We start from the raw sequence: 18,062 nt of genomic DNA, 5'->3' as shown, positions 1-18,062 counted from the left end.
ATCACACACTGCTACCATCATCTCACCCCCCACACCCCCTCCCCATCTTTATCTCTCTGCCTATCTACATATCTCTCCACTCCTCTTCCTCTCTTTCTCTCTCTCTGTCTCACACACACAGACACACACACAGAATGAGCAGATAAATTATGTGGCGATGTTGGTAAGGGAGGAAATTACAGTTGTGCGGGATGACAAGACTGGTGATGTAGAGAGAAGCCACTGCAAACAACAACTGCTCCCTAAAAAAATTATAAGGTCATCCACCAGTGCTTAAAGCAAACAAAATCAGTCCCACATCCCAAACAAAACCTCTGTCCGTCTTTCTTTTTTTAGAAAAAGTAAGCAGTGGGGTAGTGACTTTTGGTCTGAGCTTCAATCTTGCTGTTTACCACAAAGGATAAACAAGCTGGAGGTAATTGACATTAAGAGCTGAATTGCCAGGTAACCAATGGCAACTGAAGAATAAGACATCCTCAGTGAGAAGAGTAAGAAAGAAAGGGGGCGAGTGGTTTCATTTGAGTGCGTGTGCGTGCGTGCATGTGTCTTGGCGAGGTTGTGGTTGTGTGGCAGATGGATGAGGAAACCACCACTGACAACCACAACCTCCTCTTGCTGTTTCCTGTAGCCAAAACCCTCTCTTTCATTTGCTAGCTTACAGTCTCGCTCACACATACAGTTTGAACAGTTGAGGAAAAAATTAATTAATAAATAAATAAATACACCGGGTCTCACTATACTAATCAGTACAGGTACGAGCTTTCAAGGATCTACAGAACAATGATATGCTATTTTTATTTTAAAATGTTAAGCGATTCAAAAGTTATTGTAAATAAAACTGTATCTACTGGAATTGCATTTGTTGTGTGTAAAAGAGAGACAGAATTGAACTGTAAATTGCCATTACAATATCCTCTTCACTTTTAATTAAGGTGCTCCTCTAGTAATATTTTAATTGCCAAGAACTGTGCTACAAACAAACAAATGAGCAAAATAATCAGCTGCTTCTCCAGAGTCTCTCTTGTCCTATGGTATCGCTACACTGTATTGTCCTTCATTTTTTTCACATATGAATTCTGGAAAATGTTGGGAGAATGATGCTGGACCATTTGTCAAAGCTCTGCTTTTCCACAGCACACCGCAGGAGATAGTCCACTTCAGAGAGAGTTTTTACTACTGGAAATACTGATTTAGGCCAGAACGCCGCCTGGGTTGAGTGTGCAGGATACAGTACACACAGTATCCCTCTGCTAGCTATGAATTCACCAGACAACTATGTGTGCCATCGGTGCAAATCGGTGCAATAGCTGACAGGTAAAAAAACAAAAAACAAAACATCAAGTGTCTAATATTAGTGTGTTAGAGATTTGTTTTCTCATGTGCTATTCTGTTGAATAATGCCTAGAAGTTTAGAGTTACAGTGCATGTGCAAAATTGAATCTTGATCTGCTTTCCAACGTGGGTTATCTCAGCACAGGGGTTTTTCTGCACGTTGGACTACAGTTCACGATGAACTACAGAACAGGATGAGAGCTACAAATTGCAGTCTAAGAGAGTGGCATTGGATCCATTTATATGCAAGATAAGAAACTATGGAGAATAATTCAAATGGTATCGAGATTGCTCTTGATAGTGCTCGGGTCAACTTGCAGTTAGCTTCTTTCTCTTGCAGCCTCTTCTAGCTCTTTTTGAGGGGAGCACTAAGTGTTCCAAGCTACCCAAGCATGTTTTGGGTATACCCTGGGGTCTTCGGCCAGAAGGACATGCTCAAAAAAATCCCACCTCACAGATGCCTTAAGAGGCTTCCTAGTCCGATGCCCAAACCACCTCATCTGGCTCCTTTTAATATGGAGGAGCAGCAGCTCTGCCCAGACACCCTTCCGAGGAAGCTCATTTCCACTACTTGTATCTCATTTTTTCGGTCACTACCCACAGCTTGTGGCCACAGGTGTGGGTAGGAATGGAGATCAACAGCTTTGCTTTCACAATCACTTCTCACTTCAAGAGAGCAGGCCGATACAATGTCCACATCGCTGCGGACACCACACAACAGATTGATGCTTAATGCTTCATAAATCGTTAGACTTTTAAATACTTCTTTATGCATGACTATATTCCAACAACTACTAAAAGTTATCTCTTCTAAAATGTTAATCCTGTGGACTCTCAGTAAATTTGCTATAACTACAACTACTTCAGTTAGGAGACTGATTATTCTTCAACAATGGGCTACACTTGAAAAAAAATTTAGATCAGCTGAAATGCTGAAATTCAACTTATTTAGCAGTGAAAGAAAAAATTCTGCACAATTACCTTTTTCCATTCACAGATATTTTAAAACATTTATTGAAAGCTGCTTCAAGGCTCATAAAAAAGTACTGCACATGAGATTTTTTCATGTGTAAAAGATCATGCAGATTCAGAAACATGGCTTAGAATTGTATGTTTTGCTAGATGGAAGCAAAAAGCAAATGCTCAACTTTGTAGAACAATCTTTAGCTTGGAAAAGCTCATGTTCAGATTTTAGCTGAATTATGAACGTATGCATCAAAGCTGTAACGTTGGCTGGGGGTGCCGCTGAGGATTAGTTTACACCTGACTCATATCTATTTTTTTTTTCTACAGATGGGTATGTGAATTCCCACTGGAACATTTTGCATGAAATTGCCCCAATAATTGATCTACAGGCCTACAATTAATTCAACAGCGATGTTAAAAACCCCCCAAAAAATTAATGGCACGACAAGCTTAAATTAGTTTACTTTTAGAGTCAGCGACAATACAGAAATACTCATTACAATATGCTAAATCTGTATCAGGAGCTGGTTTAAATGTTAAAATCAATAAATATTTGCATAAATGTAAAGAAGTGCTTTGATGTGTCTAATAGCTGATCATCTGAATTAACCATAAACTGATAAAGTCCCATTTGCTTACTGCACATGCATGTTTTATTTAACAGTTTCTAATCTGAATGATCAGAAAATGCTTTGCAATGGGAGTTGAGGCACAAGGGTTTCTTAATATTTAAAACTACACATCATAGAGACGTCTGTGAAATCACGTTTTCTCCAATCAGTTTGGTATGATGGACTAATAATAGTGACGCTAAATGCACGACTACAATACTCATTAGACTTAACAAAGAAAAACAGATGGAGAAGCAGTGTACTGGAGAGCAACTGCCCCAAAATCTGATGCAAAATCAGAATCAAAATATCATCTCTAACTTTGGGGTCAGTGTTAGCAAAACAAAAAGATAAATCTTAAGCGGATAGTTTATACTAGCATCCCTGGAGTAATAGTTTTAAGTGAGTTTTCTTGTTCCTTGAAATTTAATTTCCAAAACAAGCCGATGATTAATGTAATTCTTGCATTGCACTATGCACTACAGCTGTTGCTTAACATAAATCTGATTAGCGATTCAGGATTCTTTGATTTCTGGCAGCGAATCTTTCTTCTTCTTACATCTTCTTGCTAAAATGGGTCACAGTGTTAATGAAAAGTCAACTCTTTCTGTGTTATCTTTGATGTGACAAACACTCTTCCATAAAAAGAAATAAACAAATAAATCAAAGCATTCCAACATGCCAGTCCTGTTCTTTTTCATGCGTCTTTGTCTTTGTAAGAAATGTGGTATTTGAGATGTTGTCATGTTTCCAGCCGGGGCCCACACTCTGAACGCTGTTTATTTTGCAGAGCTTATGGCAGCATCTCTGAATCAACATGTAGGAGGGTGACGGGCTGCATGTACTCCAAAATTCATTTGATTTCCTTTCAGAAGCTGCACTGTTCATTAGCTGAAGCAACACAGAGAAAGCATCTAAAAACCACTTATTTCATAGTCTGTTCCATATCAAACACTAAATGTCATTGAGAGAACAACTGAATCCTGCTTTACTGTGTCAACTGCTCTCACTGAGAACATCAGATAAACAAGAAAAAAAAAAAAGGGGGGGGGGGGGGGGGAGAAGGTGAAATGTAAATGCTCACTACAGCTTCGGTTCGATAGGAGCATCAGAATGTCATCACGCTGACTGGTTTGACAAAGTGATTAAGAAATCATTTTCTGCGGGGAAATCGCTTGATCGCAGTCAATGATTAATTTGGGATTGTGACATTATGATCATGTATTACCACAGAGTTCATCACCTTATTGATAAACTGTTCAACACCTGACACAAACACTGGCTGCTCGAGCAGAAACAGCTACAACCCATTCCTCCTTTATGTCCAATTGTGTACTGATGAATAACAAGTCATCATACTTCACCGACCCCCTGCAGGCACTGCTTCCTCTTCTTTATCGAAATGCAACCTGCTAAGATTGATGAGAAGAAAACTGAGGATGATTTTCCAAACCCTACGGCCACCTCACTTTTACACTGCTCGGGTCTTATTCAGTCAGGCACCTTGTTTCTCTCCCTACGCCTGTCTCCATCTTGTTTTTCTTCTCTCTCTGTTTTTGAAGGTGGGCACGTCAAATCCATTACTCAATCTGCTCAATGGAGCGAAGCCCATTTACCAGTTGACTCATTTTAGATGGATCATTTACCCTTTCATCCTCTCTGACAATGCCACTGATGTAACCAGAGGGACCGAGTCTGTTTTTTGGGGAAATATCATACTTTTTTTCTTGCCTTTTTCCACTGTAGGAAGGGGAGGTGTCAGAGAAACCCCCCGACACATATGAGCCTCATAAAACACAATGCTATTATACTGTTCTGTTGTGGCACTCTTGAGAGAGCTGCAACTATGTTGTTCATGCTACATGGGACATATGAAAAACGGAAAGGATCCCTGTGGGAATTTCTTATTGCCTGAGCTAAAGTATTCTGTCACCACAATGGAATTCAGTGCTGGAAAAGTGAAAATGATCATTTCTTTCTTAGATCTGAGCAGGACAGATGAGAGCTATACAGAGAAATCAGCTCAGTGAAAGCCTGCATCTACTGGCTATATATGGGTCATTTAACACTCCCGACTGGATCGTGAAGTTTAGCTCAGAAATTAAACAAATATGTGTGTGGTTGTTAATTTTGTCTTTAGCCTTCAGTGTAACCATTTAGCTACAGCATAGCTAATGAGTGCATTAACAAAGTTAACAACAATGTCTGGACTGTGTGCTGCCTGTGTTTTCTGCTGCAAGTTTCTCAAGCAAGTGGAAACTGAGACCGAAGAAGATAAAGTAATGACACAAACTGTCCCACGATCACTCCAGATGGGTCAAATACAACTGCCTTGTGGTACAGTGGTGCTATCAGCAGAAGAAACCCACTCGGCGACATATCAAAGTCATCTAGTGTTGTCTGTGCAGAGATACTTACCCCATTTTAACAACTGCAAGGTCCAGCTTTATTATAAATGTACATCATAATGTATAAGCTGTGCAATTCATTTCTTATATGAACAACATAATGTCTATAGCAATGGACCACATTTGCAAACAAGCTATTTAATGTGTTCATTTTATATTACAAGTTCCTTACAATAATTATGCCAGTTTTTATGAAATTAAGCTCCTGAAAAAATTAAATAAAACTCAATATTAAATCTTGATTACCTAACACTGCATGACATTTATCATATTCTTCACTACAAGGGCGTTTGGGATTTCCTTATGCATGCACATGAAACAGGGTCAATACAGGATTCATTTTCAAATACCACAGGACTGATCCACAAATCCAGCTATTTATAATTATCCAGCTACTTATATTAACTTTGTTGAAAACTTTAGTTCTTTAATTTTGGTTTCTGAAACAGGAAAGTTTAACAGGAGTTTCTTTCCATATCATGACAGTTCAGGTCATTTGTTCTAACCTGTTTGTTGCGTTCGTCAGTGATCCTCTGAATCTGGATCTTTTTCCTCCCCATGGTTCTGGTGTTGCAGTGGGAGGATCAGGGGAAAGTGACAAGATGTGAGGTCACGGATGGCTGCTGTTACTTTTCCTCCTCTTTGAATCTCTATTCGCTTTCAGTTTGCCCTCGCTGTGCACACTGACCCTGTTTGAAGGACCCAGGCAGGGAGGCTTTCACCAGCAAGATAGAAAAAAACAAAAACAAAAAAAGAGGGAGAAGGAAGAAAGGAAGAACGGGGCTCTGTGTACAGCACGCTTTTCAGATCATGGTCCTGTTTCTGGGGGCAGGTCATCCACACTCAAGCTGAACTAGGATCTTCTGCCCTCCCCTTCACCTCAGCTGGGCAGCTTCTGGAAAACAACACAAGAGACATTTATCAGGCTGAGAGAGACAGAGATTCTGAAAAGGGCAAGGAGAGCGAGGCTTTGTTTGTATATTATGACCTTATTTAGCTACTACAAACCCAACATATACAAGAGAATAAATGATGCAGCAATCCATTTGAGGCACTATCAAATCAGAAGCACATTTGGCTGAAATGAAGAGTAGGTGAGGGGGGTGGGAGTGTTTGTGGCTCTACATGCAGAGCAAGAGGCCCTCAGGGGCCCGCGAGTCGGGAGGCTGTGCTGTGTCAGCTTCATTAGAGGCATCACCGCCACATCACTGATCTGCTGGTCGCCCACGGCAACCGGCTGCCCGGCCCAGGCCGCCTGACACGCCGAATGTGAATCCCCGATCAGAGGCACATTAGAGAGTCTGCGGATTCTGCTCATTTCCCATTTTCAAAACACCGTCTTATGCATTGATCATTTCTCTACAGGAAGCTCAGTAGTGACAAGACAATATGACGATCTGCACTATGCTAAAGGGAATTATTCTCCCTTTAAATCCATGAAATATCCATATAAATAATCAATGTGGTTAAAATGCAATTTTCAGTCTTTTCAAACAGATTTTCTCACGAAAGATACCAGACACATCTGCAAACAAAATGAGTGGGCAGATCTCCAGTGACACTTCATATTTAAAAGACAGGATGGCGAATGTCATTTTCTGACCATTAATATCATTACGCCTTATTACCTAAACTGAATGCTGACCTAATTCCATGCAGAACAGCGAAAGATGACGAGTGTAAAAACGTGTGTCTAATTCACTCATACGTCTAACTAACCATGAAATAAGGGTGGTCTGGGATACGCTACGGTGCCTGATCAAAAACAGAGGATGGGTACATCACGAAGTCCATATTTTAAAAGGGCAAGTCAGAGCAAGAAAGCCCAGAGTGTTTCTGCAAATTCATGCAAACTCATGAATGAATGAGACGGCAGCAGCCCAGGAATGGCAACAGAGGCAAAGACCGTTTTAGGCCCTGTTACTACTATTTACGGTTCATCTTTAAAAATAGCACTCTATATATATATATATACATACAGATTGTGTGGACACACAGCACAGCCTGCACGTGCGCGCACACACACACACACACACACACACACACACACACACACACACACAGTGGCAGCCAAGTGGCAGAATTACAGAGCTAAATCATCTGGAAAGCAGCAAGTACACACATCAGGTCCGCAGCATTGTTTGCATTCCCTCTACCTGGGAGAGCAGCAGCAGAAGAACGCCCTCTATTTACATCCATTCTTATGAAACAAAGAACGTGAAATAGTCTGTCATGAGACTGACATTCCTTTTGTGCTGCTGTGGGAGCTGCACTGCATGCTCGTTTAGAGAGGATGCAATTGGCTTAGCTTTGGAGATGAGTTGCCTATGAATTATGCACTGATGGGAAAGAGTGGAAGGGGGCTGAAGAAAGAGTGTTATGAATGTCATAATTGCTTTGTAAAAAGGCTTGATGGAGAACTGGAGGCTGCCTGAGCCCGATTTTTTACACTAAGCATCTACAGTGAGCTGCAGGAACTGAATGTATTATACTGGCAAGATCTTTCACATATTTTGTTCCAGCCCCTTAAACAAAATTATTTTATAAAAATCCATCTCATCCGCTTTCGTTCATCCTCCTCGTCTCCATTTTCAGTATCACCAATTTAATAGGAAAACTAGCAAAGGATAATGAATTCTACCTGGATCACCTAATTAGTGTACTCCTGGAAAGAGCAGGCATTTCTTTATGTTGCACATTCATTCCTTTCATTCAGCTTCAAATGAAGGAAAGTAAAGAAGTGGTGGCGAAATATTTTAATAAAATAATAGGGTGTGCGTTCATTCTCTCTTTGTCAGCCACAGAGAGAGTAGGGGACTCACTGCAGTTGCAGTGAAGTTCAAAGGCAGCAAACTGAGGGATTTGTCTTTAGGCTGTGGGCTGATCACACATGAAAAGGCTGCTTTATCTGCCTGGGGTGGTCAAGTCTCGACCTTTTACCCTTCATGCTGCTGCAGCTCGCTTCCCATGTCTGATGTCAGGCAGAATCTCTGCTCTCACATGGGAAGCGGAGAGCCTGGAGTGTGTCTGTTACTTCACTGAGCAGACACGAGTGATAGAGAGGCTCTGGACAATGAAAAGATAAACACTGATAATTAGGAATCTACCGTGGACCCAGATTAGCACCCTGGGGAACGCCTAATGCGTTTATATGCTTTATTCCCCAAGAGGCCATTGAAAGGCTAGTCTTTAACAATTTATTATGGCTGGAGTTAGGAAAACTGAATAAAAGGAATATAGAACTTTTAAGGAAACTGCAATCATTGAAAGTACAGCTGTGCTACATTTCTATAGTTTTTAAGCACAAATATCGGCTGTTCAGGTTTGATGAAAAATTCATCATCTCTTTAGATAAATTGGGCAATTTGAAGTTGATAAAGCTCTGTGGCTTCTAATGCGAGATGTTTTCATACACTTTGTACCAAAGCAGAGACGCCCTACCACACAAGAAATCTAGAAATGAAAAAAAGTATTCGTACAAGATGTCAGTTCTTTTCTGTTCTTCTTAATTACATCAGTTTGGGGTTGTCTTCAGTGTCCTTTGAAGATGCACACTACATTCTATAGTATGTACCAAAAAAACCCACCAGCCTCAAAATATCTGACAATTTAAAAAAAAAAATGCAATCCATTATAATGTGCTGTTTCATAAAGACAAAAAAGGCACAATGCAGAAAAGTAAGCCAACTGAGAATCTGGTCATCAAATTAAAGAGCCTTAAGAGAGCATCATAAAGAGCATAAAAATGAAAAATACTGTTACTGTAGAAATGTGTCAGCTAAGTTCTAGAGAGGGCACATCAGGTCACAGCCTTAGGACAGTCTGTAACAAAGATTAGTCCATAAAAAGAATGGTTAGAAAATATTGCAGTGCATCACCATCCCTGACATCTACTACTGGCTGTTAAACATTTCAAAGCATCAAATCTTCTATTCCAATGATGTGGGTGGAAACCCACGAGGTACAGGGGCTATATTATGATTTTAACATTTATTCATGAGGAAAAAGTTGACAAGAATGCTCTATTCTGCAATAACTTGCTTCACTTTTATGCAGAGCCGTAGCTGGAAGCTTCATGTTGCAACTGTCTTTTACAGTCAGACAATAAAAAAATAAAAGAATCTTCCTTTGGGCAATCAGGGGTTAAATGACTTGCTAAAGGGCATGCCATCCAGATTTTCCCAGCCAGTCAAGGTTTGTGAACTACTGACCTTCCTTCTGACAACCTGCCTGGCTGCCCCCGAGGCTAACACTGCCCTCGATATTTCCAATTCAATACGACCAATGTTTCTGCTACGGGCTTAATGTGCCAGAACCTGGAGGGAAAGAGATACACTTGCATGCCACAAAATGTAGCAGGAAAAGAGGGTGTTTGGGTTAAACATGATCTCTGTCAGTATAGCATTCTGTTGGCTTTTACGATGGACGGCATGATGTAATCAGATGATGATCCATCTCTGTGTGTGCACACTAAAGTCTGACAGCTACTGTGAGATATTTGGGTCAGAAATGAGTGATAATTCAAGCAGAACAAAACCTGAAACAGGACAGTTTTAATTAAAATACACTATAAGTGCTTTATTTCAGCAGTTTTTCCCTGCTGTTATGGGTTCAGGCACGGGTTTTTTAGTGTCGCACTGCACCCTGCAATGTCAGCTAATAACTACAAATGTATGTTATATGCCATTTTCACTAGTGTGAATGAACATAGACTGCGTGGCATGTAAGAAAATGCTAATTTAGACATTGCCCCAACTTGACTCTTATATCATTGTACTGAGTTAATTTTTAAAAATGAGTTTGAGACAGAATACGCCTGGTTAAAAAGAAACATGATGATCCTAAGAAAAGTGATGACCATTGTTTTCCCCAATGATCTTTAAGCTGATGAATGTTTACTCGCTCATAATGAACAGAAAATACATTAGTCATTAAGCTTAAAACATTTTTGGGGGAAGGTTATCGGTATGCCCATATGATAAATCTCCAGTACAACACTAGCGCGTCTATATTGGTCAGGCCTGAGTATTATCTGTCTCTGTGCTTGTCTGTGTTTATGTGTGTTTTCCTGTATGTCCATTCTTTACCATCCTGGTGTGTAAAGTGGCAGTGGAGCAGCCTGGAGCAAAGAGATAACAGTCAGCGGTAGAGGGTTGGCCGTCAGGGGGAGGAGTAGTGGTGGTGGTGGTGAAGATGGTTCTCGGCTGCTGGAGCCTTGCCAAAGGACTACAGAGAAATCCATTACTTTTCCCACTCAGCACCAACATCTGCTAAAGCTGATCGCAACCAGCTCCACTGCAGACACCCACTATGTGCTGTCCATTCGAGCCCAAGCTATGATTACATCAACCTAGACTAAAATCAGTTTCTAACGCTTTATGGACAGAAAGCTGCCAATGTCATGGGAATTGTCTGAAACCTATATGTATGTGCTTATACCAATTGTAATGAGGGTCAATTTAAATACCCAGCAGACGTATAACGTTTAATGGTTATGAAAAAACTAACACAAATCCAGGAGTTAAACCAGCACAAAAATGCAAGCCAAGAACAAATTCAACACAGGAAATAAAATAAGCTGTAAAAACAGGCTGTTCTGAACTTAAGGACCAAGTAAAATAAAAAAAATAAAAAACCCCAACAACACTGGCACAATGTTCACACAGTTGTTCAAAGAAAATTACTGAGGCAATAAACTCTCTTATTGTTGAGAAAAAGCATCCATTAAAGTTGCTAAAAAATGTCTTTTTCAGACAACAGACAGTGACCCTGAACAGAGGTACACAATCACCAGCCAGTGGCATTTAAGTGAAGAATACATAATCCAAAAAATGCCCCATGAATCACTGGCTGCTGTTTACCAATGTTGATGTAGCTGGCACTTCGGGGAGGTTCATGTGACTTCTGGCTAACAACACAAAGTGGAAAAGTATCGGGTGTTTTAAAGCCACAGTCAAGAAACACGAATTTTAAATAGCGTAAAAGATTCGATTCAAATTACACTTCGATAACTCTTACTGATGCTGGGATTGATAGTCAGTTTGTGTCAGACAGGACTGTCTGGTCAATTGATGTCAAATGTGTTTTGTTTTTTGGTCCTAAAATAAGTTTTCCCAGAAGATCTGACAGGAGGGAAATGGTAACAAATGGTGGCTGGTGATGTGCCAGCCACAATTTACTATGCATAATATGCTGACTATAAGAGAGTACCTCATAGAACTAAACTTAAAAAGAAAAAAAATCAGTAGAAAGCTAGGTATCACAAATTGCTCTCTGTAGCACAGCTTACGTGAAAAGAATCAAACCAGCAAACTTGTTGGTTTTTGCAATCACTGGCAAAAAGATACATGATCCTCTAAAGGAAGCTAAGCTAAAGTGCACTATCAGTAACAGTGACTGTTTGTCATGATATAAATATAAGAAAATTATATTGACTGCTAATGAAATATATAAAAATATCACAGACATAGCCTAAATATCTGCACAGGAGTTCAGGGCTTCATGTTTCAAGATGTGTGCAGTTTGCCTGGATATAGCTGTTGAAGTCATGACCTCTGCACCAGGCTTGGAAAATGACTGATCTGTGGCTCACTTTGAGGTAGACATGGATCAATAATTTACCAATATTCATTTATCACTCAAGGTTCCATCAAAATAGGTCCGACAAGTTGGACAAAATACAATTTGACAAATGATCCAATCAGATGCGCTGTTCAACTGGGAATCAAATGAAATCAAATCAGCAGGTGTCTGAGGTGGTCTTGCACCTGTGGTTTAATTTGACCAAAAACAGAAAAGATGTAGCAGACCAGAAGAGTGATCAAAATGAACATGCTCTTCTGCCTCATTAAAACAGAAGGACCAGAAATAAACTCTCCAGTGTTAGGGGCATTTAAAGGTTGAAGGTTAAATGGCAGGCTGAGCTCAAACCAGTGTTAATCGGTTGATTAATTCGTAAGCTGAAAATTAATTTGAAGACATTTCATTTTTCTTGCACAAATGAAAAGCATCCACTTGGGATTCTAACCACTTTTTTCCCCTGGTCTTTTCCAGTCCCCCCCCTCCTGTCTTAATTGCAAACACATATAGGCACTGAGACACTGACATCTTGAAGGCATTAATGCCAAGGTTCATGCATTGCACACCAGCTTCAAGATGCATTACAATAATGAATCGGGTTTTGTAAGAGGAGGAGGAAAAGTCTAATAGATTTGCTCCTCGCTGGGAAACAGATAGAACCATCAATGGGGCTGAGAGTGAAGGGTTGGGGGTTGGGAAAAGGTTGGCGTGTAACTGGGCCACTGAAAATGTGACCCGGCGAGCCCAACCTTGAGGGTGTTCTGCCAGCACCAGCTGTGTGATATTTACAGCCTGTTGCCTCATGTTCCCGGGCAACTGTTGGACACAGCTCCCAGCACACTCAAGCTTCAGATCACCCAGCATGCATCTTTACAATATCAACAAAACCCTATGGCTGATTTTGTGGAATATCAGCAGGTGGAGTAAAGGGAGGGCATGGTGACAAATAGTGGAGGAGGAGAGGGAGATGGACGAGGAGGAGGGAGCTGCTGGCCTCGTATCTGAAGCCTGGCTTATGATTGTGATTGTGCCTGTGCTTCAGCGCTGCCAACCCTGGCAGTGGAATATGATCTCCCCTTCCCCCCTCTCCTCTTAACCAATCATGGGTGAGACTTTAGAGAGGTGGGAAAGAGTGGGTAGGGCTGATGCAGTGCAAGGGCAGCACTTCTGAGGTGGTGGTGGTTTGGGGCAAGAGATGAGATGGGATGGGAGGGGTAGTAAGAAGATCTGTGCCTCATGGCTTGTGAATCACGCCCGCACTGCTGGGTCGCTATCAATACTGCAGTCTGCCCGAGCACGTACACACACTCCCAAACACGTATACAAAAAAACAAACAACAGCACGCACAAAAAGAAAAAACACACCTACGCACTTAACACAGGGCGCCCTAACTGTCACTGATCTGCTGTTTGTGCTCATAGCCTCTGGCATGAATACAGCAAAAATATCCCGATAATACCCATAATGCACGTATATACTGTATGCGAGTGCAAACACAGATTCACAAAGATGTCTTTTGTGCTGAATTTTAGAAACCATGTGGAGTATAGGGGACTTGTTGGCAGGCCATACAATACTTTAACTGTAATTTGTTGTCGATCTGAGACCTACCCCTGTCACTGCATCACCAACATGGACAATGTGGTTTGGCCTGTTGGGTTACATCATGACCAAAAGATAAAACCTCCTAACATGCTCAGGGGCACTCCTGTTCCTGAAAGGTGTGGACTGATTAGAGGAGCCAGTGGTAAGAGTTTAAAATGATAAACTGTAACCGCGTAAGAACTGTGACAAATAGGAAAAATGTGAAACCGTTTCTTGATTAGAAATCCTTCAGATTATCTAATAAGGGCTTGAGGCATTTTTTAAATGTATTTGAAGATCTGCTGTGGCCTTGCATGTATAAGAGGTCACTACAAGTTCTAAAGTTTTCGTGCATCGATTTAAAGGTGTATTACAGTCACTTAAAGTAAATCAAATTGAGTCTTCTAGATGCTTTTTCAAGAACTGAAACCGATGTCTAAAATCTCAGCTAAACATGCCATTGATGGTTATTTTTGTTTGATCAAATAACCTTATCTAAAATGACTTAATCTTCAGATACGTAGTGCTTGGAGATACTCAAATGTGCATAATTTGCTTCTTCTTACTGTTTGTGTAATTGTAAGTTGGATATATTTGTTTTTCAGACATGATAATTTCCCCTCAGGCTGAGAACTCCTGTGATCATAAATTTCTTTATTTACTGACAGTTTTAGGACATAAAAAAAAAATGACATGATAAACTGGTATGATAATGACTAAATAAACAACTAATCAATCAACGCTGTGCCATTACATTGAACTAGCTCTTACATACAGTGTTTTGTTTTGTTTTTTTGGATCACAGCAAATTAAACAGCTGCAATTTGATTTATAAATGAGAGTTATTCTGGCAGCGGCAGTATTTAATGAATTTATTATTCATTCAAGTACTACCCATTACGTTGGGCTTTGTTTGTCTTTGAGATCAGATCATTTATAATCTATAATCTGCCTCATTAGGGCAAATAGTTTTGAAATGCAACTCTTGAGATGTCTGGTGGAATCCAGGTTTCCTCCCTGAAAGCTTTTCCCATCGTTTCAAATGTGCTGCGGCACAATAACAAAAGGTATGTGACAAAGAAGAATGCCCGCCAGACAAAACACTAATGACATCAATGTGACACTCGAGGACGAAGGGCGTGCATGCCCGAGTCAGCGTGCGTACGATAGTTTGACATCACTAGTCGAACATGTTTTCATCAATGGGACCTTATGCAAGAGCCAGACAGGTAAGATCAAGACAACCGGCTGGCTCTAACACATAGTGCTTTAACGCAAGTGCTGTCAGGTTTATTTTCATGAATGCAGGTGAGTGGGAGGAGGAATTCTGTTTTTTTTTTTTTCAGCACGAAAATACCTACCTATTTTTATCATCCACCACAAACGTTATGTTTATTTATCTGTCATTAACTGTGTAATGTGGGCACCGCAAGTATGCTAAAGGTACTCAGTAATAATAAACACTCCACGGAGTGTGGCACACACACACAAACACCACTGTTCTAAGAAGTAACTGTAGTCCTTTCAACAATTTCACTCTCCCTATAGAAAACATTTTTGGTAACAGATATACACAGACTCAGTCATGATTGCGTGTGTGTGTGTGTGTGTGTGTGTGTGTGTGTGTGTGTGTGTGTGTGTGTGTGTGTGTGTGTGTGTGTGTGTGTGTGTGTGTGGTCATTAGAAAGCACAAGCTCCTTCAGCTCAGAGAGGCATCTTTCAATCTAGTCACAGGAGATCGAGCCAGGTCGGCTTTGTTGTCAAGAAACCTTTCAAAACAAGTGCGGAGCAGCTGCTTGGAGACCTGCAAGTCCATCCACTCTTGTTCTGACTGGTTTAAAAAGCAGAAGGCACCAATGCAACTCAATAAAACTTGTAGAAATGAGAAAAAACATCACAACCATGTTGAGAAAGGAAAACTTATTTCCTGTCATCATCCCAAAATTAAATGATGATCACTATGGAGCAACCAACAACAGTGCAGCGCACGATCCATGTAATAATCTCCCATCTGTAGAACAAGACCCTTCAAATTCCTGATGTAATTCTTTTTCTACAAACAACACAAAGGCAGACAAATCAATTTAAGCCTGGAAATCAAAATAAGCCTATTATTTCTAGGATAAAACAACCTCCTGCTATTAACCTTGTGTTTTTCCTTTTCTTTTTTGGGAAAAAGCACAGTAAAAACAGGGTAATCGCAAAGGTTAAAGAACCCCAGCAGCTGTATTCAATGCGATATATCTCACCATACGTAAAGTACAGAACATAGTTTTAACAGGTGTCAAGGGCACAAGCGTCATGGCACTCAACTCACCATTAATGGTCATGCAAGCCTTCAATTCAAGGAAGAAAAAGAGCAGGTGTGACGTTATGAGCTTCACAACAACACAAGCTTTCGACCATAAATCACTACAACAGACCCTCCCTCCACTCTTGAGCCTCTCTCAGCACATTGGGGACTTGGGTAGATGTCAGTTCAGCAGCTGACAAAGGACAGCCGGCCACACAGCAAGTCACCTCGCACTCTTCCATATCTACCTCGTAAAGACCTACTGATTGCTTCCTGGACTGATTAGAGACCCGAGAAATCTCTGAATGTTCATGAAAAACATCTTTTTTCAGAACTTCAGCTAAAACGTGACTTTTAAACAGAGACGAGGTAGTGTGAAATCTTAAAAGAAAAAAAAAACGACTTTCTCTCTTCATGGTTTTAAGAAACATAGCATTCATTTCACATCAAATCAATTTAATCAAACCAACTGTAACATCTCTATCGACTGCTCTTACCAGCGAAGATTTTTGGTGCCAAAAAGTTGTTTTGGAAGTTCTATGACACAGCAGAAAACAAAACACAATGTTGAGGTCAATAGTTCCAAAGTAGTCCAAGTCAAAGATTGCAGAGGTATACAAAGTCCTGAATAGAAAGACAGTCCGGCTTAGAGCAGCACATGTGCCACTCCACCCACCATCGACTGCCGAAGTGACAACTGCTGGTGGAACACCTCACTCTGGACGCCCCAAATTACCCTTCTTACTGGACCCCAAGCACCACCAAGCCCCCTCCTCTGCTGCTGCTTCTTGTCACTCTACCTCACTCCTCACAATTAAACAGTACACTCATCCCCCTCTCTACCCATAAACCCCTCCCAGGTCACCCTTTGCCCTAATATGCCTTCAGCAACTGCCACCAATTCATCATAGTCTATGTTAGCAAATGAGGTGTGTGTTGGTCAGCTCTTTAAAGAATTTTTTTCCCCGCATTTCAGCACATTTAATGCAAATCCTTGCATTTCCAATTTTTTAGTAGGTCAAAATTTAACTTTATTGAATTATAACTAATTGAACAATAGATTATTTTCTAAATATAAATCCCATTCCTTGAAGTTTAAACTGATAGTTAAAATATGAAACTTGACATTATATGCCACAGCAAAAAAACAAAAACAAAAAAAACACAACAAAACAAAAAAAACAGTGCAGTACACTATCAAAAAAATCTGCATTTTTGTTCAGCATAAAATTATTATTATCTCATATCTGATCTGATTATTTTACTCAAACTTTCACTTTAGTGATCATCACAGCCAGATTGATCTGCTCCACTATGGTAAAATAATACAGTGAGATTTTTTTTTCCATGTACTGCCAACAAACAATGGAAAAATATGCCCCCCCCAAAAAAACATGTTGGAATGCTGAAATCGTCAGCTGACAAATGCAAAAGTTAATAACTTGTGTTTTGATAACTAAACCTAATTTTACTAAGCTTCTGACATAGTGTTTATTGTAATTCCCAGTTTATAGGCTAAACAGAATATGGCTATATGTATGTGTCCCAAATGAGTGAGGGAGTCACTAGCTGCCTAACTGAGGGTGTGAGATCCTTGTTGCACACCAGTCTATCCCTCGTGCACGTGTGTCTATACATCTTCCATTTGGATCATAAGCTGCTAGCAACAGGGTGGCAGCTGCCTACATACCTTTTGATCCTCTGGACTCTCTGAGGACCCCACCCCCCAAAAATCTGGACACATACACACACACAAAGGCAATGCAATGCAATACACACATATACTCGAATGCTCAGCTGTCGGAGAATTCAACACAGCGGTAATGTCTTGTGCCCTTCTGCCCTACCGTTCAATATGCGATTTTGAAATTCTGCTGTTAAACTTCAACAGCTACACTGCAACATCTCCACCTTCCCATCATCTCCAATGTGGACCACTGCTGACGGTTCTTATCTGATGCCATATCCAAATCCTAGAAGATCTGATCTTGGTAAGATACGGTTGTTTGACAGCAACCACTGTAAAAGGAACGCTTCGCTCTCTGTGACTTTTTTGCAACAGCGACTCTGCTTCCCAAGACATGAATCTCAGCCCGTGCCCTTTCCTGACCTTGAAATCTCCAAAGGGGGGCCGGAGGGTGTGGGAAATGGGAGGCCACTAGTCTGCTAAACAGTTGTGTCATTGAGTTTCCACACACAGTGAATACATGTATGGGTGCAGGCACGTATGTGCCAAGAACCCAACGGGTTAAACAAGGGGCAAAAATTCCAAAGGCCATATTAATCTT

At 40.6% G+C, this 18,062-nt stretch overlaps 1 protein-coding gene across 17 annotated transcripts in view; it reads right to left on the bottom strand.

Annotated features, from left to right (window-relative positions):
* The window catches only part of mef2d (myocyte enhancer factor 2d), a 103,937-nt gene that overhangs the window by 54,830 nt on the left and 31,045 nt on the right, over window positions 1-18,062 (bottom strand). For 12 of the 17 annotated variants that reach the window (XM_080308095.1, XM_080308100.1, XM_080308097.1 and 9 more), the window contains exon 2: window positions 5,824-6,212. In XM_080308095.1, the coding sequence (XP_080164221.1) occupies window positions 5,824-5,877 (54 nt within the window). In that variant the 5' untranslated portion in view covers window positions 5,878-6,212. Of the gene's footprint in view, window positions 1-5,823; window positions 6,213-16,271; window positions 16,573-18,062 lie in introns of those variants that run through there. The other 5 variants (XM_026184145.2, XM_080308103.1, XM_080308107.1 and 2 more) reach the window with 2 other exon arrangements.

This window comes from Astatotilapia calliptera, chromosome 11 (genome assembly GCF_964374335.1).
Source record: "Astatotilapia calliptera chromosome 11, fAstCal68.1, whole genome shotgun sequence".
Lineage (NCBI taxonomy): Eukaryota > Metazoa > Chordata > Actinopteri > Cichliformes > Cichlidae > Astatotilapia > Astatotilapia calliptera.
This window is presented reverse-complemented; position numbering and strand designations above follow the sequence as displayed.